The 27,450-nt window shown below is 52.4% G+C and overlaps 1 protein-coding gene across 1 annotated transcript in view; it reads right to left on the bottom strand.

The window, feature by feature from the left end:
- The window catches only part of GTF3C1 (general transcription factor IIIC subunit 1), a 71,409-nt gene that overhangs the window by 28,321 nt on the left and 15,638 nt on the right, over positions 1–27,450 (bottom strand). Inside the window, exons 6-15 of the mRNA XM_025853781.2 lie at positions 26,712–26,835; positions 13,050–13,217; positions 11,171–11,286; positions 9,787–10,093; positions 8,940–9,157; positions 6,677–6,813; positions 5,641–5,794; positions 3,131–3,234; positions 1,803–1,984; positions 123–398 (exon numbers count right to left, since the gene is read on the bottom strand). Coding sequence (XP_025709566.1) covers positions 123–398; positions 1,803–1,984; positions 3,131–3,234; positions 5,641–5,794; positions 6,677–6,813; positions 8,940–9,157; positions 9,787–10,093; positions 11,171–11,286; positions 13,050–13,217; positions 26,712–26,835 — 1,786 coding nt within the window. The remainder of the gene's footprint in view (positions 1–122; positions 399–1,802; positions 1,985–3,130; positions 3,235–5,640; positions 5,795–6,676; positions 6,814–8,939; positions 9,158–9,786; positions 10,094–11,170; positions 11,287–13,049; positions 13,218–26,711; positions 26,836–27,450) is intronic.

Here is a 27,450-nt window from a genome sequence, read left to right as displayed (position 1 = left end):
ATTATGACTTTATTTTGATCAGGGCACCACAGGGATTCAGCTGGTTCAGAGGATAAGGAGGAAAAGCACTATGACCTCCCCCTGGACGCTGCTGTGGTGTGCCTGCCTCGGGAACACCTCACCTTCCTCCGTGGGGAGCTCCACTTCAGTCTCCAGGGGGGTTCCATCTTGGTGGTCCTTGGGTGGGACAGAGGAGGCCTCTAGGTCACTTCTGGAGGAGGCCGGGACTCTCATCCTGCCCGGGTTCTGCTTTCCCACTCTTCTTGTACTGCCAAGGCCCGGCTTGTCCCCCAAGTGGCTGGTAGGGTGCCCGTAGATTAGGTACCACAGAAACATGTGTATTGCCCGCAGGCGAGGCATTTTGGGCAGAAACCCTAGAGAGCGGCCAAGTCCTGGAACTGAGGCGAGAGAGCAGGGAGGGCAGCGCTTGAGAACTCCCAGATTCACTTCAGATCAATTCGCCTAACCACTGAGTCCCACGTGCCAGGGAGACAGCAAATGTTCTCTCACGGAACTTACTTTCCAGGGCAAAGGGCACAAATAACAAGACCCTAGAATCATGTATCAGAAAACAAAGCGAGGAAGGGGGAAGAGGGCTATAACTCCACCTAGAGGACGGCTAAGGTCTTCAAGGTGGCGGGGGCACACAGGTTACCTGGGGATGTGCACCCTGGGACAAACGCGAGGTGCCGGAGATGCACAGGCGCCCAGTACATTCGGTGGAGGGCCAGGAGGCCACAGTGATGGGGTGCAGCAAGGGAGGAGGAGGGAGCCCCTGGAGAGAGCCTTCCAGACCTCCACACGGGGCCCCCCGGCTTGATAGGGCTGTGCAAAATATCCCCAAATCTAGGTTCTTTGAAAGCATCCAGTTTTTTTGACGACACAAATGAAGCGTTCCTTGGCCTTCCCCAGGGAGAAAAGACAGGTGAGGGAGCAGGGAGCCACGGGAGCAGGGCAGCGGGGCGGGCGGCCAGGAGGCCCTCCTCCACTGCCATGCCCACCGGAGGAACACGCTCACTGTCTTCTGTCTGCGCAAGCGCGGGTGCTGCTCACTGCACCTGCTCCTGCCAGGCGCCCTCCCTCAGCCTGTACTTCCTAAGCCCCAAAGAGCGAAGGCAGGCCACACGGCTGTGACCGCATGCGCAGAGAGGGAGGTCACACAAACAGCCTCTTCTGCCTGGGATCGTAGGTCTACTGGGCTGGGTGCCACACCAGGACACGGTCCGCACCCTGCCGGGTCACCTCTGCCCTCCCCTGCCAACATGCAGGCTTATGGCCAAGAGAGGCGTGAAGCCCCAACCCAGCAATCGGCACTTGCCCTGCACACGTTCACCTCAGAGCAGCTTGGTGGGGGCCCAGGGAGGAGGCAACCCTGTCAGAGAATGGACTCTGGGAAAATTATACAAATGTCTAAACTCTTCAGTGACTATAACTACCAGAAGGGTTATGAGGTCAGGAATGACAGAGGTTTTCAGTGGCTTAGAGGATGTTCCAGCCCAAGGATACTGAGCAGAAGGAATTCATCTTTGTGACTCAATGCCTCACGTTAGGATCTAGCACAGTTTCATGTCAGTCTCCTGATAGCCTTGTGAGGTATGCAGGGCAAGAATCATGCCCACTGTGCAGATAGGGAAATTGAGGCCACCGGAGGCCATAGGACCACATGACCCAGCTAGCGATTCAGACCTGCTTCTTCGGACTACAGCCCAGGGCTAGAATGCAGAACAGCAAGTGACCCAAACATCATCATGCAGACAACCAATGACACATCACGAGACACTGACGTGGAGCTGCTTTTTTACCTATAACAGGGTTATAATTTTTCAGCTGGGTGATGCCCATTTTCTCATCAGTTTTCTTCACCCGTCCGCTTTCTGGTTTAGAGGAAGCATTCAGCTGAGAGTCTCCTGATCCACTCGGACCCTCTTTTCCTTGACTTTCTTCTTCAACTTCTTGAGGCACTGGAGGCTGGGGCACTTTAACCCTGCAGTTCAAATACAAGATCGATAGTGTGTTGGGAGAACGAGCACTGGAAGGAAGGACAGGGTCTGCCCTCAGGAATCAGATGAAGCCACTTGGCCCTGAAGTTTCAACCTCACCTGCCTGTCAGAGTCAAGCAGATGATATGAATGAATAAAACGTGTCAGGTCACTAGACATTTGGGGGTGACAGGGCCTGTGGTGACCTGCAGAGGGCACCCCCACCTACAGGGCAGCTGCTACCTTGTAAGAAAAGCAGCCCCAAATGTGCTGGGTCCTCTGGCATTTTCAGAAATGCCAGCGATCTGGGGCACCTGGGCGTGACTCAATCAGTGAAGTGTCCAACTCGTGACTTTCGCTCAGGTCATGATCTCACGGTGGTGAGATCGAGTTCTGCGCTCAGTAGGCAGTCTGCTGGAGATTCTCACTCTCCTTCTCCCTCTGTCCCCAACCCCTACTCGCTCGCTCACTCTAAATTAATTAATTAAAAAAGAAGTGCCAGATACCAGGAATTGATGTGAAATCCATCAGCAACTGGTTCAAGCCAAGGTCTGCACTCCACGTGGAGCCCTGTGCCTGCCCATTGGCCACCTCCAGTGTAAACCCAGCTAAGAATTTTCTCCCACCGCTGAGTCTTCTCAGTCCGTGAGATGGTTTATGAATAAAATTAGAGAAGGTAACTGGACTTCGTTTTGAGCCATTAGGAGACTGAGTGAGCTTCACACTTCACAGAGCCCATGATTCGGAGTGCTCTGTTGACACCATTAGGCAGAGTAGAATGAAGAACAACAGGACTTCTTTTTTTTTCCTTAAAAATCCAGAAATTGGGGGTGCCTGGGTGGCTCAGTTGGTTAAGTGTCTGCCTTCGGCTTGGGTCATGATCTCAGGGTCCTGGGATTGAGCCCCGCATCGGGCTCCCTGCTCAGTGGGGCGTCTGCTTCTCCCTCTCCCTCTGCTGCTCCCCTAGTTTGTGCTCTCTCTCTCAAATAAATAAAATCTTAAAAAAAAAAAAAAAATCCAGAAATTGCTAAACCAGTGAATGCACTGATCTCACCTGAACATAAATAAAAGGTGTTTGTGGAAACTGCTACAGGCAGGGACACAAAGACCCAGGCAGCTTCCATGGATTCCTGTGGGGTGCCACCACTTGCCTGTTTGCTGTGCTGGAATTGGAGATCCGGAAACGGACCTGCTCGATGGCACTTCTCACCAGCGGGTCATTCTGGTCCATGGACGGGTGCACGACCAGATCCACCTGTGGAGCGAGAGGTTGCAGTGTCTGGGGAGGAGCTGAGGGAGATCTAGCTCTACACCTCAGTTCCTCGGTGGATGCCACCCTGATGACACCTGTTTTCATTAACGTTTCCAAGAGACATCTGAGACCGAAGCGAAAGGTGTTGCTGAACAGTTTGCCATTACAATTTCTGGCACCAAGATCTCTCAAGTGAGTGAGCGAGAAAGCTCTGCCATTGGAAACGTGCTGCTCAGGTCAGGTGAGGAACGTCTGCCCTGGAAAGAGAGCGGCCTGCCCTGCGGCCCCCGGCCTCTGCCGCTCCCTGGCGGCCTGCTCCTGACACCCCACCGCAGCTATCTGAGAACTTCCCACAGTGTCTCCTGAGTCCTGAGGGCTTCCATCTGGAAAAGGTAAGCAACTTTCAATTAATCTGCCCTCGCTGAGAGCACCGTCGTGCGACTCCTGCCAGGTGTGTGTCTAAACCAACTGGCAGAGAATTTAAGAGCCGCTTTTGTCCTTTCACCTCGTCCAAGGTACTAAAGCCGAACAGTTAAGGGTGGTGACCATTTCATGTGCGTCATCTGGGGTGACAAAGGGAGACAGCTTGGTGGAGGTGAGCAGAAGGTGGTGGCCAGGCAAGAGATGGCAGGCATCAGGGTCATGGCCCCCCGAGAGCCAGGTTTGCTTCTGTCTCTGCTGCTGGCAGGACAGAGCAAGGTAAGGTTTCCTACACAGGTGACTCTGGCCGGCAGGTCTCACGGGGAGAGGTGGGTCACACGGAATGGGCAGTACCGCCTGGACGGGGACCAGCTTCTCATCTGTGAAATGGGGACCCTTCTTCGATGCCCTGCCAACTTTTGGGGGCTTCTGTGAGGCTCCAATGAGATGCAGGTAGGCAACACCTTGGAGCATTTACAAGCATGGTACAAATACACCGCATTCCCGTCCCCCCACTGCACAGTGGTCAGTCCGGTCCCCGAAGGCCCAGCGGGCAGGGCAGGACATAGAAGCAAAGGCCTAAGTGGGTGCTGCCACCCGGCAGCTCCAATCAACGTACCTCCAGGGGGTCAGCGGGCAGCCCACCGGCAGCACGGGCTCTGTGTGCCGGACAAAGTGCCGGGGAGCTACTGCAGCTGACTCTGGAGGCCAATGCACAGCACTGCAGCCCTCCCCAGCTGGGCACATAGGCTACTAGGACAGTGACATCAGCAGTGCCTGTGGCAGCAGGCCCTTCATGTCTGAGGTCGTGGGATCCTCGGTGCTTACTCGTGGTGCTCTGGCCCCACCCTCTCCCTCCATTCCGCTCGGTGCACACCAGGCCAAACTGGAGCTGGGCACAGTGGATCCCTGGGCCACTCCTAGACTGGGGGAGATTTCCTTGCCCTCAACCCCGTCCTGAGAAGGCTACCTACCCCCCCCCCAATAACTGCTCTGTGAAGATGAACAGAAATCTAAGGGGCTGCTGCTGAGGGGTGGGGGCTTTTGTCTTTCAATGAGAGAGGTCAGCACAAGGATCCCCCGCCTGCTCCAGGGGAGGAGTGGCAGGTTGGTGGGGGGGACAGGAGAAGGGCAAGGTCAAGGGGACTCAACAGCAGATAGAAAAACTGATGAGAGCTGCCAACCTGGAAGGGCAGAAACGGTGTAAGTGATTTCTCACGCTGCTCTGTGTTTCTCAAACTTCAACTGTCTCCAAAAAATAAAATAAAGTAAAAAAGAAGAAATGACCTCGCCAGCTTATTAAGGAAACACCACATCAAAGCACAGCTTTCTTAAGGCAGAGATTTACAACGCAGCCAGAAAAAAAGGGTCAGACCATTACCAGTGCCTGTGCCCGCAGCACCTTCCCTCTGGTTCCCGGGCCCGGCAGGGCTCTCTCCAATTCCTCCGACCCTGGAAAATGTACGCCTTAGAATATGTGCAGAGCTGCTGAGCTCCAGTTGCTACGGGAATGGCCCCCAACTTTAAATTTCACAGAAACAGACAAACTGAAGCCAGAAGATCTACAGGTGCGCAGTGTGTCCTGAGTCACCACTGTCACTTCCTCGGGGACGTTTCCTCACGTCTCCGTGGCAATTGTTCTTGGTGTGCTGGCCTACACCCTCCACCTGCTAAACGTGGCTGAATCTCTACCAGCACTGCTCTGGACTTCGATGTGTCCTACTTGCCTTCCTGTCACTCAGGGCGGGCCTGGGTGCTGGACACCTGCTCTCGGGCCTGTGCTTACTGCTCTGAGGTCCAAGCGAGTTATTCCTCTTTTGGGTTTCCTGCCCCCACAGCCCCTGCTCCCCAGATGATGAGGCACAACAGGAGACTGAGTTACTAGCAACAAAGAAACAAGTAAAAACAGACAAGGACAAGAGGAGCCCGACAGGAAAACAGCCAATAGCATGAGGCTAGCATGGTGGGTGGCCAGAGAGCCTAGAGTACCTTCTTCTTGATGCCATCCTGAATAACCGTGGTCCGATACAGTCTCAGGAGGCCCTCCTCAGACAGGTTGCGCACCAAGCGGACAATGGACTTCTTGCAGCACTTGGTAGACACACCTTCTTGCTTCTCCTGATCCATGATCATTTTCTGAATCCTGGGGTGTCACCAAATATGAAGTTAACATTCCCAATAATCTCATCACGAGGTAGCTAAAGACAAGCCGCCACTCCCAGCAGCTTCACATGCTGTGCCATTGCCTGGGACCTAACGGGAGAGCGTGATTCCTGACAATGATGGGGACCTTGGGGGCCGTGATGGGGTTGTCTGCACCCTGTCTCCGTGCTAATTTAACTCCCAGACACAGGACGGTCCAGTGTTCTGCTGTCAATACTCAGGTCCGCAGCTCTTTCTGATTCCTCTCCTCGTGTGTCTCACTGTCTAGATCTTACTGAGTCACTGCAGTGATGTTTCCAGATCACTGATCCTTGAATGGCAGGGCCAGCAGGATATTAGCCATGTCCGGCCAAACCCCTCACGGTCCAGACGAGGGGACCAAGGCAGCACTATCTGCACACGGTCTCCCCAGCCTGAAGATGCAGCCCAGGAGGCGGTGGTGATGGTGGGTTAGAAGGACCCCACAGGAGTGCAGAACCTCTACGTGCACAGAGCCACCCCAGACAGACAAGCTCTACCTGCATCTCTGTTTTTGCTTTCATATCAGACTGCGTTTGAACCAAAGGCTCCATGCAGAACTAAGAACAGCTTATAAGCTGATTCGATTATTTGCCTAAGTTTCTTCTCCAAGGAAAGAGAGGAGCCCTGCCCTTTCCCCACCTTCCACTTCTCGCTCGCTCACTCTCTCCCCGTCTAGGGGCTTGATGTTCCTCAACGTCTAAACTTCCCGAATCACTAGAACAAGTGCCAAATCCTTTCTACCACACAGGGATGCAGAAGCCTCTTGGTCATATCTGTGGCTTGTGATAACGAGCTGGCCTGAGATTTACTGTTAGCACAAGACAAACAGACGGCTCCTTACGTGAACAAGCTCTCGATTAAGCGCAGATTGGTGACGGCTTCTATGATCAGGTTCCTGCGTTTGAGGAGCCGGTAAGTTTCGTGGGGTTTGTCTTGGCCTGGGCCATGCTTCCCCGTCTTCTGGGAACTGCCACTCTCCTAGAGCAGGGACCAAGAGAAGAAGAACACAATGGGCTCAGTGAGGTTAGGCGGCCGGACACCATCCCTGCAGGTGCGCTTTGCCTCTTTAGGGAATTTCTACGCCCACGTTTCAAGAAGGAAAGTCCAGAGGGCTGTGACTCTCTGGGAATATAGGACAGAAGCAGAGGCGGGCTTCTGGGTTCACGCAGCTGTCCCTCGGTACGTTAGGATGTGTGAGAAATGAGACAAAGGGAGAAGAGGGCTGTGCGCGCGCTCTCCCATTCCTGCCCAAATGCCCACGGTTCTCTTCATGGCTCCTGTCTTCTAAGTGCTTCCATGAACTCCTTCCATTTGCCCTTGGATCAGAACTATTAAAACCCCCGTGGGTCCCCTGAAGGGAAGGGAAATCCTGACTCCAACATATTCCTTGCAAATCACTTGGTACAAATGAGCACCCAAAGGTGGCCCAGGGCCTCCTGCGCTGGATGCCCTCCTCAGAGCGGTGCTTTCAGGAGAATGAGAACGAGCTCGAGGAGGCTGCTCGCTGCTCGTGTCAGAACAGCCAGCCCCAGATCACTTCCCTGCTGAGGGCCAGGGCTTCAGGAGAGGCACAGTTCTTTCCTGAAGGGGAACCAGCTCAAAAGGGCTCAAGATTCAAGAAGGGGCCCAGGAGAAAGACCTCTGTGCTCTCCCGCTCTAGAGCAAACATTTTGGAGGGGAGCCGCAGGAGTATATCGGCCACCTGCCGGGGGTGGGGGGCGGTGGCTGGAGAGCAAGGTATAGAGGTGCTCTACCAACAGCCTTCCAGATATGGCCTTCACACCTTCTCAGCACAAGGCAGAAAGAGGGACAGCATTCTGCTCTGACTTTGGGAACAGATTTCTAAGAGGAAGAGAAAGAGCTGAGCCAGGCAAAGCCATTCTAGGACCTGGAGGGAGCGTGCGTGCTACTGGAGACACGTGAGCCTGATCACAAAGTGCCAAGGAGGTGGGGAGGTGAGCAAGGTAGGCAGACCCTCCAGAACCTGCTGGATCCACCTGCTGGCAGGCCTAGCTTCTTCAGTGAGACACAGTCCCAGCCAGGACTTGAGAGATTATGGCATCCAAAGGTGAGGAAGGGGTTCAGAGTTTCTAGAAAAATCCACAGAAAGCCTTTGCACCCCATGCTTCATCGCTTCTGCTGTAAGGCTGGTACCAAAAGCACAGGCCTCCACACCAGTGAGGGAGAAGCAAGGGGGGAGCTCCACACACATGGGTTCTTGTCCCCACTTTGCATCTGCTGGGCAGGCAAGTCGCCCACTCCCCAAGGACCTCCCCATCTCGCCCCGGTCCAGAGCTGACATCGCTCTGATGGGGTGCTTGAGGCCTCCACGAAAGAGCAGGACCAGCATGTAAAGCCGCCCTGATCCCAGCTGTGCCCTGTGCGGGTTGCCTCGTCCTGACACCATGCTTCTGAAGCGCAGGAGACACGTTCAAGTGACAAAGGACAGCATAAGGTGAACTGAATCCCATCACGAGAGTGGTGCTCCTGTGTCAATGGCCTTTTTAATCCTTCTAATTACACCGATGGAAAGCATTTGATTCTATTGCGCCTTTAACCTGGTGACACCCAACAGTATCTGGCCAGAACGTACTGAACAGTTTGGGTTTTCTTTGATCTATTTTATAATTACCTTCCTGTCGTGGCAAATGACGCTGGCCATTCATCTAAGGAAGGGCTTCTCGGTGCAGACACTGCTGATATCTGGGGCTGGCTAACTCTCTCTTGTGGGCTGTCCCTGCACATTCTAGACTAAGCAGCAGCCGCTGGCCTCCACCTACCAGACGCTGGCGGCCCCCACTCCCCCAGCCGTGACCAGCAGACATGCCCCGTCCAGACATGTCAGATGTCCCCGGGGAGGCTAAGTCGGCTGAGAGTGGGAAGAACCGCTAATCTAAACAAATGTTCCTTCCAAAATAAACTTCAATAGAGTGAGTGGTTGGAAATGACAAGGCCATGTAAACAACAGTGCCGCTTTCTGGCTGGGAGCACTCAGCACGCAGTGCTCACACCCTCACTGGCTTTGCCGCTGTTGCTGTGACTCGTGCGTACAGAACTGAGAAGGCCGAGGTCCGCCTGTCAGCAGCCCCACCATGAGCACTCACCTTTGGGTTCTCGAGCCTGACCTCTTCGATCACGGTTATGTCACCGCTGCTGCTCTTCATGCAGCGGGAGCCGAAGGCCACGCTGGGATCTGCGGAGCTGCCGGGGTCCTGCGGGCTGTCCCTGCTTGCAGAGCTCTGGCAGCGTTTCTCCTCGGCTGCCCCCAGGGAGGAAGGCAGCTGCTTCTTCGGTGGGTGGAGGTTTCCGACTTTCCAGCTGCCTGCAGTGGCGGGGCGGGAGGAACGTGAGTGAAATGCAGCCCCCTCGAGGGCCACCAAGAAGGGCACTTACGCTTGGCAGCCGGACCAGCCCCACGCGGGCCCAGGATTCCACACGGATGGTTGGAGGACTCGGGGGCAGGACCAAGTGAGCAGGGTGGGTGCCCCTCCCCACCCCACTGCCCTGCTTAGCTGGACGCCAGACCTGCAAACCTGTCGTGGGCTCCACCCACCACACGTTTAACAAAGTTCTAACTCAACTAAAAACTTGAGGGCTCGTCAGATGGCTGGAGGGTAGGGGACGGAGGAAGTTGACTGGATCGCATCCCCTTACTAGTAAAAACACAACAAAACAAAATGAACATTGGCCAAGGAGGACTGACTTGCAAGCAGCCAGGAGATAGACCACATGACCATCTCCTCCAAATTTAGGATTATGTGATCATGTGACACCAACAGGTCCCCAGTTAGGACAGCACCAAGGAGATCCCCAAGTGTCTGCTAAACCGAATGGGCTGTTTTCTGAACATCCCCAGAGCCAGGCGGGATTGGCAGCAGCTCAGATGGAGGGCACACATGCGCCCCCAGCCTCACCAGCCCTCCCCCCGCTGACCCTGAGGGCACCCCCTACCCTTTGCTGAGGTGGACTGATGAGGCTGGGTCCCAAGACTGGCGTTCAGGTTGGCCTTCCCGTCACTCTGGGACACTCTGCCTTTCCTCTTGCTGCGGCCTTCCTCCTCGCTGTCAGATTCAGAGAGGAACGTGTCCTCCCCTTCAGGCACAAGTGACTCCTCCTGCACTGAGGCCAGGCTCACTGTGGTCAGCAGCTGGCTCCGGGCTTTCTCCCTTTTGTACTGCCGGCTCAGATCGCTCTCTTCTGCAAACACGCAGGAGATGTACTTGGTGGTCCGCTGGCGCCCTTCGTCCTCCATGAACCCCTGGGGGGGATATGAGATGTGTTCAATCACATTTGGAGCGCGCGACAACACTCAGGCATGCGGGTGAGCCAGGGGCTGCTTCCTGATCTTTCCTGCACCTCCCGTCACTGCTGGGGCCCTGCATCGGCCCCGCTGACGTTCCCTCACTGTCTTCCTGTCTGCTTATTTCTCAGGTGCTGCTTCCACAGGCCTGTAGGAGATGGTTTTCCACACTGCAATCCTGAGTCTGTGTCTGCTCTACAGAACCGTGAGCTCCTTGAGGGCAGGTTCCTAACTTGGCCCTCCCCAACTCCCCAGTGCCTGGCACGGGCTAGGCCTGCAGGAAATGGTTAGGGAGCAGTGAGTGTTAGCTATGCAGGATTCGAGGGTTCAGAAATGTTTTCACGGACTGGAGGTCAACAGCTCCATGTGGCCCCTGCCTTGGGGGTGGAGGATGAGGCCATCACCAACCCACACTCATTCTTATCTTCCCTGTTCGAACAGGGGAAAAGGGGCTTCCCCAGGCCCTTAATGGCAGGAAGAGCAACACCTTCTATATGCCAAGCTCATGCCAAGGCACACGCCAAGCGTTCTGCAATCATTAGCTCGACTGTAATCCTGCCTTCCAGCAAAATGGTCAAAATGTTGGCAAGAAGAGAGGGAAGGATAAGGGCTGGAATGCAGGCATGAATTCTGAAAGGGGACCAGCAGATGCATTTGGTCAGCCAACCCGCTGTCCCCAGGAGCCAGGCAAGTGATGAGAGAGAGGGAGGCCTGAGTGGAGAGGGCCCCTGGACAGTACCTGCTTTGACTAAAGGGGCTGTAGGAGGTTAGCCAGCTTCCTGGGAGTCCCCACACGACTATGCCCCCCATGCGGCCACATCTCCTGCTGACTTTTCAGAGCTTAAAGACTGATTCTGTGTTTGAAAAAGTGAAAACCAACAAAAACCAGTGTCAGGGAGTCAGCGGGGGGCGGGGGGGGCCATGACATGCCTGTGGGCAGCCACCTGCCACCGAGACCGGCTGAGACAGCCCTTGGCTATCACGCCCCGTGTGCACCCAGACGCTATGAAGCGTGCGCGTGACTCAGGATGTTACCTTGACAACCTTGAATCTCTGAAGAAGACGACACAGCATTCTTGCTTCCAGCTTTCCCACATTCATAGCCACTCGGATTTCAGCTTGGGAAATTCCTTTCGTGCCTCTGCGCTCAACTGTGGGAAACGATGTAAGGCGTGAGCCTCGGCCTCTGCAAAGGAGCCCTCCTGCACAAGGCCAAGTCCGCTCCCGCCACCCTCATGAAGCCCAGACTCGTCAATGTGGTGGAGCCAACATGCAGAATACAGTCTCTGCCTCCTCTCCCTGCCCTACCAAGAACCCTTGAACACTCCTCCCAAAAGCTAATGCTTTGGGGCTGCCTCCTCCCTGTCAGAACAGTAAATGGTAAGTGACCGGCTGTGGATGTGCTCAGCTCTGGTACCATCACTTTTGCCCAGCAGCAGGGAGCTCGCTCTTTCCTGGGGACTTTGCCAGATACGTGAGACGGATCCTGTTTTTTTAAAAAATTTTAATTAAGAGGTTGTTTCCATTTCCCTGGCTTTCTGGGCAGACTCAGAGGCATTCCGGACCCTGATGCCGCCGGGCCCCGCGGTAGGCGAGCGGCAGGCGACTGTGCTCTATTACTGGCTCCCTCTACTTTGGCAGCTCCTGCCCTACTACATGCTGTCACTGTCTGTGCCTCCAAGAAGCCCTCTGAAATTCACTCAGTGGCTCTGGGACTGGGAACTCCAGGACGGAGCCTGGTGGACGTGGGGGCAGGGGAGGCAGGAGGCCCGCCCCACAAAGTGCACGAACCACAGGGCGGGCTTTGCGGCAAAGCTCTGTGTTCAGAAAATAGTTCCCGCTTTATTTCTGCTGCAGTGCACGCTTGAGGCTGCCGGGTACGAGCCGTCTGGATAAAGGAGAGCTTGCAGCCCTTGTACTTGCACAAAAATAAACATCAGAATAAAAGGGGGGCTGCCTGGGTGGCTCAGTCGGTTAAGTGTCGGACTCTTGATTTCAGCTCAGGTCATGATCTCAGGGTCGTGAGATCGGGCCCAATGCTGGGCTCCATGCTGGGCGTGGAGTCGGCTTGAGATTCTCTCTCCCCTTCTTCTTCCTCCACCCCCCAAACCAAGTGCACACTTGCATTTTCTCTCAAAAAAAGAATCAAAAGAGGGGACAAGGATGTATCACCATATCAAACCAATAACGTGCTCAAAGTAGGCATGACAGGGTTAAGGGCAGCTTTTCCCAAACTGTGTTCTGAGGAACCCATTTGGAGTGATACTAAGAGTTGATAAAAATGCCAAAAAGCCCCTCAAAAAGGCTGTGCTGATTCACCGGTGTGGCTTCGTACCAGCTGCTGACTCGTGTCCCATGGCCACTGCACCTCCTCTGTCCACCTCCCCACAGGGACCCGCGGCCACCCCATCTACGGCTCTGGGTCACTGCTGTCTTAGTGGATTCTAGGGGGTCTAGGGAAAGGGCGAGGAGTGGGGAGAGATGATTACCCTCCCGCCATCACTAGACTCCGAGCTTGCATTAAGTCTAGACCAATTTCAGAAGATGGGGGTGGCTCTCGAATCTTTGCATTGTAGTATTAATGGCTCAGTTTTTGAGTGCTTTCCACAGAGGAGCACTACACTGACATTCTACACTGACATTCCGATACTATTCCTCACTCAGTCCCCCTCATGCGCTGGGGTGCATATCATCCCCAGTGTAGAGATGTGGGAACGGAGGCTCAGGGACCTTGCTACCGTTCTACCACACTCAGATCCGACCCAAAGCCCGACCCTTCCAGGGAACCATGGGGCTCCCTGCTGCGTCCCACTCTCACCAACACAGCCCTTTCCTTCACCACGTGGGCAACACATCTCTGGACCCGCAGCGCATGGGAGTCACACACCCGCAGGTGCTCGCCCATGGGACCTACTGAGTTCATAGGTCTGCGTGAGCATGTCCCGCTCGTACACGATGTCCACCGGGGGCACTGCCTTGGAGATGACCTCCTCATCCTCATCGTCGTCCTGGTCATGGTCATCCTCGACCTTCCGTTTAAATTCCTTCAGCAGCCTGAGGCAGCGCACCATGACGTCTGTCCCTAGGAACACAACGTGGCATGTTTCCTAGCAATGAGCAGAACACTGCTGGGGAGGGGGGCACAGGGGGCAGGGGGCAGAGCTGAGACAGAGACCCAGAGAACGGATCGAGTTCAGAATATTGAAAATGGCACGTCCTGGGGCACAAGACCTGGACGTGTCCTCCACAGAACCGTTTTGTGTTCCGTATAATTAGTAAACAAGGAAATGCAAATGAGAAGAATAATGAGGTGCTGTGTCAGTCCCATTAACCAAACAGCAGCCTTCTCCTGCTTGAGACAAGCTCTGCGACAGGAGGAATCGGGCCTGTCTGTCCACGCCAGCTCCCCGGCACCCAGCAAGGTGCCCGGCACATGAGCAGTACTGCCCAAAGGGTGAAAGCCGCTTCTCCCCTTTTAAGGGGAGACCCACTGCCAGGAAGTTGCGGTGGCTGTGTAAACGCATTCTAGAACCCTCTGAGCGCATTGCTGGAAGGCTTTGATCAGTGATGCCAAGAGTGGGAATTTACTCCAAGAAAACTCCAGGAGGAGGCAAAAGCTGCCAGCCCGAAGAGGTCCACACAGCACTCTGTGCGCTAGCTTTCCAGAACCACACAAACAATGAGGGACTGAGTGGTGGGGCACCGACAAGCCGCCGATCTGTGGGCTAGCATGGCCCTTCAGACACTCACAATGTGCCCACGCCCAACCCACGCAAGCACCATGTGAGAAAAGTAACAAGCTTGGGCCATGGCTGTATCAAGAGAAAAGCCGCAAGGGAGAGTGAAAACATCTCAACAGTTTACTAGTGCGAACTCACTCGTGTGATACTGACAATGCCAGGAGTCATTATATAGATGGGGAAACTGAGGTACAGAGGATGACATGACTTGCCCGAGCTCTCTGGAACTTGTAAGCAACAAGGGCAAAGGTACTCGGGCGGGGTCACAGGTCTCCACTGCAGAAGAAATGATCCCTCACTAAGAGGTGCTAGGACACTGGAGTGTGGGGGCAGACTAAGGACCCCTCGAGGGCGGCCAAGTCCCGTGACCTGGAGCCTGTGAATACGTTACCCGCTGTGGCAAGAGGAACTTGCGGGCGTGAGTTAAGGCTTTTTGCTGTGGGGGTGGTCTTATCCTGGAGAATCCTGGTGGGCCAATGGGGAGTCCTCAGAGAGGGAGGCCGGAGGATCAGAGTAAGAGAACTGGAAGATGCCAGGCCGCTGGCTTTGAAGACAGGAGGGAGAGAGCAGGCGCCAAGGAACGCAGGGGGCCTGTAGAAACTGGGACTGGCCAAGAAACGGGTTCTCTCCTAGAGCCTGCTGAAGGAGCAAAGCCCTGCTGACATTGTTGAGTTTAGCCCTAGGAAATCCATCTCAGACTTCCAGAACTGTGAAACCATAAAGCAGTGCTGTCTGCAGTCACTAAGTCTGCAGTAATCGTTAGAGCAGGGATGCAGATGGTTTCTCCACCTGGACACCAAGGGGCATAACCCAGGTACCAGTACAAGGGGGGGGGGCACAGTAAAGCTGGTCTCTGCCACCCAGTGCCTCTGTGCAGGAGCTGTGGCCACCAGGGGCCTTCCCATGGGGTGGGAAATGTTCACACTGACCACGGCAGACTGACCTCTGAGCAAGGTCAGGTACAATACCGCAAGTGGGGCAAGGGAGTCTCATAGAGGGCAGAGCATGTGGCTTGCAGGTGAAACTCACAAACGGTAATGCATCTCAGGTCCCTGAACTCATCAGACTTACCCTCAGAGCAGGGTCCGGCCAAGGCCGACTCACTAGAACCCTCCCGGAGGGCAGGCCTAGGGCAAATGGTCACAGAAGTGTGGGAAGCCTTAGCCTGGTGCTGATTTGCCTTCACTCCTCACAGTGACAGACACGCCTCACAAAGACACTCCCCCTCCACCCCCGTTCGTGATTTTTCAAGAGAAGAAACATGACGTCACAGCACTGGCTTCCACACCTGCCAGGCCCTCTCATGTTCTCCTGCTTCCCAGGGCTCTGCCCTTTGCTCAGGGTCCCTGCCCTGCACTCTCCCTCCATTTCTCCCTCCCCAGATGGGAGCCTAAAGCAACCAGGAGGGGAGGCATGGAGACAAGGGGGAGCCTTGGGCCCGTCTGTATGGGTGAAAATTATTTCAAGGCTCAAGTGACCAGAATTGCATGTTTCATTGAGATTTCCTCCTAGTAGCCAGCACACCCAGCACACAGGCAGAACACCAACCACTGAGTCATTCCCCACTCGGTCTTGCCCGTGTTCTCTACCCAAGCCCCTCTCACGCCTTTCAGCCCCGCTCTTGCCTCTCAGACAGTGCCTGCAGAGACTGCTCCTAACACCATTGCTTGAACGCATGCAGCGTGCCGGACACCGATCGAAGCTCTCCGTGTGTTATACAAGCTGGTCCTCACCGCGGCCTGAGGAGGTGGCAGCTACCATCCCGTTCCCCACTTGAGGACACCAGGAGCTAAGGCATTTTGCCCAAGCTCCCGCTCCTTAGCAAGGGAGGAGCTGGGATTTACCAGGCAGTCTGGCTTCCGAGCCCAGATCCCAAACCTTGGACAACATACGGCCCCTTATTCAGAGGCATCCATGTGACCGAGCACAGTGGGTGACCCGGGGCAGGCGATGCTGGCTTCTGCAGAAGCGGCGTCCCAATGCAGCACGTAGGGGCAGCAGACCAGCATGCTCAGCAACAGCCCAGCGTAGGTCTGCCACCCCGTTTTAACTTCCTTAAGAGATTAACTGGCCATGAAAAGATGGAACACCCAGCAGCGCTCAACATCAGCACAGGTGGTGGGGGAGAGAGGCTACTACACCCTCGTGGATCCAAAGGGCCATGAAGGAAACCCCTCCCGGCCTTCCCGGCTTCTGCTCCTCACAGCCTCCAGTCGGCACCTGGGCTCCCCTCTGCTTCGACAGCACTCAATGCCCGTCCCGTCACAGCCTTGTCCTGATGGCCCCACTGGCAGCAGCCAGGACGGCCAGACCTACAAAGGAGCACTGGGACCAACCTGGGCTCCAGAGTCACACAGACACGGGTCCCCGAGACTCTGGGGAATGACTGAGCAGAGCTCTTTGTGTTCAGCTTCGCGAAGTGAGAGGCCGAGGTTCTCTACCCCCTGCATTAGTGGTAAGATGGCCGGGACAGGATGTCTGTGGAGGGGGGCACGCAGCAGTCGACCCTACCAGCGAGCCCTTGCTGTGATGTGGGCCTTAAGGGAACTGACCCCTCAGATCACACAGTCCGAGGCTGGGGGCCCCCGTAAGCCCCATGACAGCGTACTTTCAGTGGAGGGTTCGGCTCAAGCAGCTCAGACTGGGCTCAGCACGAGGCCGCTGTGCTTCCAGAAGGCCATCCAGATGGCTGCTGGTGAGGTTTGGGGCCACAGGGTCTGCAGCTCTGCCCATCCCACACAGCATGGCTGATTTCCCTGCCACGAATCCCAACAGCACTGGATCCATCAGACAAGGAAACCCCGATCATTTACCCAAACTGTGTCTGCAACCTCAGTACCAGCAACCCTTATCAGAGGAATCACAGGCCTTCTAATAGCAACCACAGATGCCTGGGTGCAGGGCTTACTTTCCAGGAACAAAAGGCAAGAGAGAACCAACCAGATCACTGCACATTCTCGGCATCTTAAAGGGGCTCAGTCGGTTAAACGCCTTCAGCTCAGGTCATGATCCCAGGGTCCGGGGATCAAGCCCCACATTGGACTCCTTGCTCAGCGGGAGCCTGCTTGTCCCTCTGACACTCCTCCCTCTCGTGCTCGCTCTCACTCACTCTCTCTCTCAAATAAAATCTTAAAAAAAAAAAAATAAAGATATAGTGTGCACTAATGTCCACAGTTTGACACAAACCAAGCACATAGTACTTTACTGCCAAAGATCCAGGATGGGCTTGCCATGACATGAAGGAAGAATGGCTTCATTTCAACATTCTGAAGATCCAGAAAGGAAGAAGGGAAGGAGTGAATCCTTCCTGAGCACCTAGGATGCACCAGGGACTGTTAGGTGGTTGCAGAAGCTATTTTAATCATCATGCAGGTTCTGCACATGACTACTGCCATCTTATGAAAAAGGAAAGCAGGCTCAGAGGGGTCAAGTGACCTAATGGATGTCTCAGACCTAGAAAGTGGCCTTTCTCCCACACTGGGCCACCTGGCAGGGCTCCAACTCCCAATTTCCACCGGAAAACACCATTCCCTGTAAAGGGAAATCCAGAGTTGCTGTGAAGTGGGACCAACAGCCTGTGTTTCTCACATTCCCAACCAAGATCTCACCTGGCCACCTAGCAGACTGGGGCTCTCCATGTGATGAACCCAGGAAAGAACAAAAACAGGACGGGAACAAATGAGCACCATGGCAGACTCACTCTTGGAAGTCACCAACAAAGGGACAGTCCTACTGGTAAGCCAGGGAGAGGTTACATATATTCCTATTATGTATATATGTATATTCAGTGTACATGCCCGTCCTGCCACACCCACACACACCCACACACACACCCACCCACCCGTGGACAAGCCTAGGATGGTCAGTGCTAGGGCGTCATTCAGGTAGTCTGGAAACTGAAATGAGAAACCAGCCCATGGGACATTATAAGGAGGGAACTGCCTTGGGTAACTGCTAGACACACAGAATTCAGGGTTGTACCCCCAGCGAGGGAGGGTGCTGCAGCCCATACCCCAGGGTGATAGAACCAGTTAGAAATCTGGGCTCTGGGGACCCTTGGGCGGCACAGTCGGGTTTGCTCAGGTCATGATCTCAGGGCTAAGAGATGAGGCCCTGCATCAGGCTCCACACTCAGCATGGAGTCTGCTAAGGTTTCTTTATCCCTCTCCCTCGGCCCCTCCCCCTGCTCTCTTGGTCTATAAAATAAATAAATAAACCTTAAAAAAGAAAAAAATATGGGCTCTGGAGTGTCTCTGGTGAGAACCTGCCCTTGCCACCTACCAGCTGGATAACCATGGCTAAGTGAGTTCAGCTAGAAAATGGGGATGGGAACAGTATCTTCCTCAGAGTGCTCAGTACCGTGGCACCTGGCAAACAAGTATGCTCAATAGACAGCGCTCACTCCTGTTCTTATCATTACCATGGTCATTACTGCAACCTTGGAAAATTCAAGTTCTTGAGGATCAAGGGTCATACCTCATCACCGGGGCTGAAAATATCAGATTGCTTGGGGCCTTTACTTCAATTTCAAGCATTTGTTCTGTGTTGTGCCTGGAACACATAAAGATGAAGAAGACAGGGTTCCTGCCCTGCACAGGGTGGTGTCTGAGAAAGAGGAGGGGAGGTGAGCAGTCGGCTTGGGTTTTACACAAGCCAGGGTTTGAGTTCTTGGCTCTACCATGGGCAATCTGCTAAGCGTTCTGAGCCTCAGGCTCCTCCTCTAAAATAGGCACAATCCTAACAGCAGGGCTGGACTCACCTGCTGGGAAGGACCAGAGGAAATGAATGCAGGCAAGGTGCTCAGCCTCATGAACTAAGCACACTAAATGCTCCCTGATTACAGAGAAAGGAGCTAGGAGGCTCAGGACTGTACCCGCAGCAGTGCTAGGAAATGAGGCGGCACGTGGGGCTGGGCAGGGGAAGGTTGAGAGGGGGGACTCTGGAGGGGGATGCCAGAGGACACACGGCAATTGACTAGGCAGACACGGGCAAAGGGTGGTGGGAGGGCAGAGATGAAGGGGAAGGCCGACTGTAGAAGTTGAGGCCAAGCAATGAATCTTGTATTTTTTATTCTGTAGCCCGGTTTGCCTTTATTCCATAGGCACGACTCGAAGTTATTTCTGTGGTGGATGTGGAAGACGGACTGGAGAGAAGGCCAGCAGGGGGAGCCCACACCTTCCGACTCCCCTGCCCCTGCTCAGGCCCCAAGCGCTCACTGGCCAGCCCCCACAGCCCATCAGTTCTGCCCCTTCCTTCTCTGAGGGAGGTAGAGAGGGCCCTGGTTAGAGACTCACACCTTCTGTGCTCAAACCTCCCACACCAGCCCTTCCTCGCTCTATGACCTGAGGCAAGGGATCTGTGCTTTGGTTTTCTTATCAGTGGAGGGAAAGAACAGTGCCCACTTGATGGGTTAGCCCAAAGGATCAGAATCAAGCACTAACACTTGGCACAGAACCTGGCATTATTATTTGGATGGCTTTTCCACCTCTCCCTGGGCTCCGAGACTGTCCACAAAATGGCATAACAAAATGGCAGAATCTCCCCTGGTGCCTTCCTCTTTCTTGTGGCCTAAAATAAGCCCACGGAACCTAAGTTCCCCTTGCTAACTGTACAAGGTTAACAAGGGTGCTGACAAATCATGTCCATACAAGAGGACTCACAAGCTTTAGGACACTGGAGAAATGCTCTCGGGCGGCTGAGAGTTCCAGAGCTACCATTAAATACCCAGTGCAAGAACCACCTCCCAAACCCTTGGGCTGAGTCAGGGACTGACTCATTTAGGTCCCTGGAAGTTCTTAGAGACCCATAGAAGGACAGGGCTGGTGGAAACCGTGCTGGGCTGAGCAGGACAGCAGCGAACCATTCTTGAGGGCTCTGAGCCAGGCACCGGTTAAGAATGTAGTGGCGCCCAGCATGGTGGACACATCTGTCACTTTACTGGCCCTCTGCCAGCCTGTAGCCAGCTGGTCACCTGGGAGGCCAGACACGCACTCACCCGTCCTTGTACTGGCCTCTTCAAACCCTGAGGGCAACCTCGCCAGGCCCTCCCCATATTGGTCCTGTGTGTGGCACACTTACTGCTGCCTGCCCCCACCCGACTCTGCAGAATACCCTCCCTGCCCCATGCCCCTCACCCTTGCCGCCCGCCTGCACCTCCCACAGTGCAGAGGGGACAGGCATGTTCTCCTGTTCAGGGAGGTCGAGGGACGTTCCCTTACGGTCAGCAGGCTAAAGGACAGGTTCCCTCCTGGGGAGAGCCACAGAGGAGCCACAAGGAAAGGACTATGTCCCAACAAGGACCCTGTCTGCAGGTACTGAGACCCTCGGGAGTGGGAGGGCTGCCTGGGGCCCTGCTTGACATGACTCAAGGTCTGGAATTAACGCCATGGAGGATCTACTCCTTATTCTACCTTTTAGGTGCTTGCCTCTTATAGTTTTTTTTTTTTTTTAAAGATTTTATTTATTTATTCATGAGAGACAGAGAGAGAGAGAGAGAGAGAAGCAGAGGGAGAAGCAGGCTCCCAAGGAGCAGGGAGCCTGACGTGGGACTCGATCCCAGGACCCTGGGATCATGACCTGAGCTGAAGGCAGACGCTTAACCATCTGAGCCACCCAGGCGCCCTCTAATAGTTTTTTTTTGCCATATTAAAATGTCTGTTTATTTGTCTTAAATATTGAGAGTAATTCCCCTTCATTTTTGAGCTGGCATCCTTTATCAACTTTGCCACTTTTAACTGAGAGATCTTGCTATTTTTAACTGATTTTACTGGTTCCAACCCCCCCCAACGCCACTAATTTTCTAGGCCTTAAAAACTCAGTTCTGACAATCTTTTTTTCCCTGACAATCTTTTTCTATTCTTTTCATGTTTATGTTCACCCTTTATCCTTTTTGTGTTTCTGATCTTCATTCTTTTTAATTCTACTCTCCTGGTTTCAAAGCTCTTTTAAACTTTTATCTTTATTTTATTGTGTTTTAATCTTTCTTGATATGGCTCATTTCTTTTTCCTGAGCTTGTATACTTTAATTCTACTATAACTTTTCAAATGTCGTTTTTTGCCATTTTAATGATCTTAATTTAGTTTGCTGTACCCTGTTACAAGAGTTTCTTGGTGTTCATTTTTAACAGCTTTACTGGTTATGATTCACATCCCGCACGATTCACCTCGTGCACTGTACGTATCCGTGGTGGTTTAGTGTTTCCCCAGGTAGATGCATCTGTCACCAGTCCAATATGAACATCTTCCCCACCTCAGATCTGGTAGCTGACACCATGGGTGCCCCCACCCCAGCCCCAAACACTAATCTACTTCTAGATTCCCCACTCTGCATTTTCCTCTAAACGGAATCCTACAGCAATGGCCTTTTGCAACTGGCTTCTTTCTCCGTTGGACGGTCTTGGCACCCTTGTTAAAAATCAGCTGACCACTGGCATGTGGGTGTACGTCTAGACTCTCAATTCTATTCCTTCATCAGTCTATCCTTGTGCCCGTACCATACTGGTTTATTGCTTTGCAGTAGTTTCAAAACCGGGAAGTTTAAGTCTTCCTACAATACTTGATTCTTGTTTCTCAGGATTGCTTTAACTTTCTGGGTACCCTGCAATTCCATATGAACTTCAGAATTAGCTTGTCAGTGTCTACACACAGTCAGCTGGGACTCTCCCAGTCTGGGGAGTGCTGCCATCTTAACTACATGAAATCTCCAGATCCAGAGAGGCTGGGTGGCCCAGTCGGTTAAGCGTCTGCCTTTGGCTCAGGTCAGGGTCTCAGGATCCTGGGATTGAGCCCCACGTTGGGCTCCCTGCTCAGCGGCGAGTCTGCTTCTCCCTCTGCTCCTCCCCCAACCCCCGCTCATGCTCTCAAATAAGTAAAATCTTAAAAAATAAATCAATCTCCAGATCCACGAACAAGGGACGTTTCCATCTGCTTAGATCTTACACTTCTGTCAACAATGTTCTGTAGTTCTCAGATTATACATTTATACTTTTGTCTGAATGTATTATTCCTAAATATTGTATTCTTTGTGATGCTAACAGAACTGTTTTCTTAATTTTGTTTTCAGATTGTTAATACAACTGAATTTTGTATATTGACCTTGTGTCCTGTAATCTTGTTGAATTTGGTTTTTTTTGAATTTGTTCTTTTTAAGGGTCATGAGTTAATAGCTATGGGGAGAGTCTACATCATAAACGGGAATACAGGTGCTCGGACCCCTTCCCCATCCTTTTCAGTGCTGGACGTGCTGGCCTGATCCTGGACAACCTGCTGACTGAGTGCGTCCATCATTGGCCCCAGGGCACACAACTACCTGCTTCCAGTTGGCCCTCATTTTCAGAAGAATCACAAAGTTAACTTCTATTTCTCTTCCCTTCTGATCTCAGCCCAAATGATTAACATGGTATGACTAGTAAACACTTGAAGAATATAATCCAAATTTTGCAGAACAGATCAGTTCAGGGTGACTGTTTTCATTACCAAGGCTTTTTTCTTTTTTTTTTTTGCAAAGCAGACCACTGCGTCTTCCTGTAATATACTTGAAATATGCCCAAATTCAAACTCTTTATATACAGCTTTTAGAAACAACTCATATATATCCAGGCACACCTGTAAATTTACATGAAGTAATCCATCATCTTTATTTAAGTCTTGTCTGCTCTATAATGCCTTAGAGGGAAGGTTTATGTTAATTCTCTAAACTGGGATGATAAAGCACAAGGCAAAAAAGACTAAAACTGTGCCTTCATCCCTTGTCTCCAGCACGAGGAGAGGAACTGAAGTGGTGCCTAATTCAATTAAATTTGCTAAGCATTTACTTAGCAGCTACTCTGTTCCGAGCAGATACTGCAAAGGCCTCAGGATAAAAGTACGTGAGGGGCGAGGCCACCACTCTCAAGGACTCCCGACCTAGCTGGAAACAAGTCACACAACTATAAATACCTGAGTCACGGTGTGACACAAGGAGTGAGGGGAACCCAGCCGATGAGCCTGAACAGCAGGAGGTGGGTAACAAGACCACCCCCAGAATGAGATGAGCCTCCTCAACAGTCAGAACGGGCTCACCGTGCTGCTGTGTGACAATCTAAAACTTCTGATGGTCACTGTCTTAGGGTTCTGCCCACTTAACCCCGCATTAAGGAGTCAAAGCCATCACGATCATCAGTAGTAAGTCTCGGGGGTCTTCTCCTCCCAGCACTTGGCCTCGAGAAAAGGGGGACCATTCTCTGTGTGACATACACACCAGAGTAAAGCTGGCAATGGGCGACGCAGCAGGAGGCAGGGCGTCCTGGGGGGATGGGGAAGGTGGGCCCCGTAGAAAGGAGGCAGCATCTCTCTGCCTGGCCGATGGTTATTAAAGAAATGCAGTTTAATATTGCCTAATTTCATTTTTAGCAGGGAAGCTGAAAGGCTGACTTTTAGGTACAATTTCTGATTTTTAAATGCCCAGCAATGAATTCAATGAAAATAAATTCCGTGAGCCAAGCCAAATACATTGCTCCATGTGGCCATGCCAGTCTGTGGCCCCTGCTGCGTCTGCTGTCTTCACGACACTCTGTGAAGTTGCATTATTATCCCCAGATAATCCTGCTGAGGCGGAGAGGGGCCCAAACTTGCGGAAGGCCACCCGACAGGAAGTGAGAATTTGGATCCAGGGCTATCTTACATCAAAGTTCACTCTGGTTGGTGTCTTAGTTGCAAGGGGCTGGCTTAAATATCAAGGGACCCCAAGCCTGGGAGAAGCTTCGCTCTGTGGCTACCTGCCCAGCAAGAAAGGTTAAGGGCATTTCCTTCATAGTTTCTCTTTAAAAATAAAACCATTCCAGTCTGTTTATTTTTACTGTCTTCCTTCCAATAAATTAGGAAATAAAAATGATTAACAGACCCACAGGTCATTACAGTATTAAGCATTCAGAGAAGTCCCCAGAACACCTCTGGGACTCTTCTCCCTGCCACAGGACCCAGTCGTACTTCCTGGTTTTCTTCCTACTGAAAAGGCTAGGGCCGCCTTTCTGGAGGGATTCCAGGCATTTGACCAGTCACATGTGCCTTGGCACTGAACGGATTCCAAGGTGAGGTCCCCTTTAGGGGCTTTCCCAAACCCCAGGGGTGACCTTCCTTGGCTTATTCAGCTGTTGTGTTAATGTCTCCTCCACAAACTTTGCTCAGACACGGGGAAGCCAGCCATGGAGGAGGATGAGACAGAGCCCCTCAGACTGGCAGTTCAGTCACTCGACAAATGTGACTGCCGACCCCCCATACACACCGAGCCACTCACTGGGTAGGCCGTGGTCTGTCCCCCTTCAGTACACTCTCTCCTGAGCTGTGGTAACAAAGCCAGCCTCCTTAGGTTGCTTGCTATGCCCAGAAGTCAAGCATACAGGCCCTGACCTTTTTTTCTTGTACGCCTTTTGGTTTTCTTTGGCGTTAATAACTTCTTTTCTTCCCATTGGCTTGGTTTTGTGTGTACCTGTCACTAATTCACGCACAGACTCTCTGCTGACATACAGCCTTCTCTAAACACATTCACACTCACTAGGCAGCTGATCCTTCGCGTGGACTTCCATCCCTCCAGAGCCCTCTTGCCCTGCTCCCTTGTGGACGGGTTGCCGTGGTGCTTGTCATGTGATTTCCCTTCACCACCTCCCCACATTTTTCCTGGTCTCCCCCATGACATGGACCCCACTTTTTCCGCCTCATTTCAGTCTGCTGTTCGATGGTCTACATCCTCCTGCAGCTTCCTGAAAGGGAACACGGGAGATGGGAGATAAACTGTTTCACTCTGCACGTATGGAAATCTCCACATTTTCACAGTGGATCAAGGCGAAAGCTGAATAGAGCGCTCCAGATAGAAAGTCCAATGAAAGTGCTGCTTCAAGACCACCCAGCTTTTACTACCAGGAAGTCTGCTGTCTCCTCTTTGGAGGCTCCTTTGCTCCAGGTTTCTGAAGTCCCAGGATTTTGGATTTTGGTGTGGGGTTCTGTGTGTTCTTTGTGCTAGGCACCTCATGGGCCTTTTGCTCTATAACTTACATCCTACAGATCTGGGAGAATCGCTTGTGTCATTCCTCATTGTCTCCTCTCTTCCTCTGCACACGGTCTGTCTCTCCCCCTGAGCCCCTTGTGCGGATGTTGGACCTTCTAGGCGTAGCGTCTTATTTTCAACTTAGCTCTGTTCTCACCTCTTTTGAGTTTTTCTGAGAGATTTTTCTCGACTTTATCTCACTACCCTCCCTTCTGCTAAATCTTTTATTGCAATAGTCACATTTCTTCTATTTCCAAGAGCTTTTTTATTTTCTGCACATCCCTCGAGAGCTTCTCACTGTTTTCATGGATGCAATGTCTTCTCTCTGCCAGTTCTTTCACGTTTTCCTCTGCTCCTCACTTTGTTTCTATTTCCTACATTTGTTTGTTTCTGCTACATTCCTATTAGAGCTCTCAAACGTTTGGTGAAGCATTAAATTGCTGCCCAAAGCCTGTGCTTTGGGTGTTGTGCAGGGGGAGGGGGAGGGAGCCATTGTGTGGGCTTCCATGTAGGGTGAGCGGGCAGGGGCCAGCTGTTTTGTTGGGATACCCATAAATTTCAGTAACTAAAAGACTTTTCTCTTGGACTGGTCGGTTTCTACAGAAAAGTAGCCTCCAGCCTCTGGCCTAGGGGATGGTTAAGTCTCACTGCCACTGTTCAGGAGCCAAATTTGGAACCACAGTGAGAGGACCCTCTCGTTTCAGTGTCCCCATTTTCAGCATGCCACCCTGTCCCCAGGTGGGTCTGTGAATCCAAAAAGCTTCCAATGCATCTTATCTTGAAAGAAGTAGAGAAGGCCAGACTTTTGTGGGAAAGGGCTTCTTACCTGGCTATGCAAAGTAGGGGACAGGACCTAGGGAAGCAGCAGCTTCTCATACACACTGCCAACCAACCCGCTTATCTCTGGCGCCATCCAAATTTGTGCTCAAAGGTACCTGGAATCCCCACATTTTTTGTTTATTTCAGGTTTTGAGGCATCAATTGTTTGCTATTGCCCTTTGCTGTCATTAAGCTTCCCCAGGCTGCTCAGTCTGTCACTATCTGAATCCTGTTGACGACTCTCTGCTGTCATTTCTGTCCTAGTCTCTTTGTACCTACAGGTTGATTCCTTTTATATCCCTTGTCATCACTAGGGAAGAGTTTGGGAAAAGTGCAGATATACATATATATCCTATCTATCATCTTCTACTGAAAGCTCTGACCTCAATTTTTAAATGACTTCGGTTGGTCAGGAACGGCATGGCATAAAGAAAAATCAAGAATAGAGAAAAATAAAGGACTAAGGAAGGTTTTTAAAGTTTTACAGTCTATAGTCCTTAGTTTAACTTTCCTGGAAGTTTCAAATCCCACATCTGTCACTTACTGGTTGCTCAACCTTATGTAAATGATTTCGTATCTCTTAACTTTAATTTTCTTGTATGTAAAAGGTGATACTACCACCTACCTTGCAAGGGCTACAGAATATTGAGATCATGCAACACAGCTTCGGTACTTTCAAAATGCTGGAAAGAATAGTGGTTTAGTGTAAGAAGGAAAAGATGAACTTGGTTTTGGACACCATGCAGCTGAGATGCTGGAGGGAAATCTACATAGAGACGTGTGCGGGCACTTAGGATTACTTTCATTCAGCGAACATTTCCCGAGCACTTTCGCTATAGGAGATCCTAAGGGAGGCACTGAGGAAGGAAGAGTCGAACAAACGTGAAATCAGCCCACTGCAAGGCTGAGCATGGGAAGAGAGAAAGGCTGGGACTTGGAAGGGAGAAGTGAAAGCTGTCTGCACAGCCCAGGGGACAGAGGCTGAGACGGCCTTTACCTTTCTTTGTCTTACAAGGCCCACACTCAGGGTGGATCTCCTGCAAGGGGAGGGACACCACCTTCGCAAGGCCCGCATTCAGCATGTACTGGTACAGCCGCTTGAATGTCCTTTCACACAGCCCCTGCCGAAACACAAAGTAAGAGCTGCTATCAGATGAGAGCGAGGCATTTGCAACCACTGAAGTCACGTCAATGAGCACAAGTCCAGGACCCGAGTTAACCGACTCTCCTGGACGAGGACGCACCGGAGGGGCTGAGGAGGGAAGATCCCAAGCCATGTTGTCAAGGAGACAAAACAAAGTCCAGAGCACTAAATAAACGATTCTCTAAATGGTTTCATTACAAGAGGGGGAAAGAGATTTATCTGCTCAGAGATCCTGAAAGGATACGTAGGGATGAGAGTGAGGCAGATGGGGAGGGGCAGAGCTAGAAGGCGGCTTTTCACTGTGTACTTTTTCAGTGTTTGGCTTTCTCACCATTAAAGTGTGCCATTCACACACACACATGCACGTGCACACACACCTCCCCTGGGCAATGGAACAAATAGAAAAAAAATGGAGTGTAAAAAAAACAGTTTATCAGTGAAGTTTCCACAAAATGAGGAGGAGTGCATGCGCCCTGCCACTCACAGCTCTGTGAGGCAATGTGTTCAAAATGACCCTATGTGCTCCTAACTGCAGGGGTCACCAAGCAGCTTCCAGCGTAGGCCATAGTCTTCCCATCACATGTTGGTGAAA

Source organism: Callorhinus ursinus, unplaced genomic scaffold (assembly GCF_003265705.2).
Source record: "Callorhinus ursinus isolate GAN/ISIS: 27379988/994484 unplaced genomic scaffold, GSC_fseal_2.0 scaffold87, whole genome shotgun sequence".
NCBI lineage: Eukaryota > Metazoa > Chordata > Mammalia > Carnivora > Otariidae > Callorhinus > Callorhinus ursinus.
Note: the sequence above shows the minus strand (reverse complement) of the source record. Positions and strands in the feature narration are given on the sequence as shown.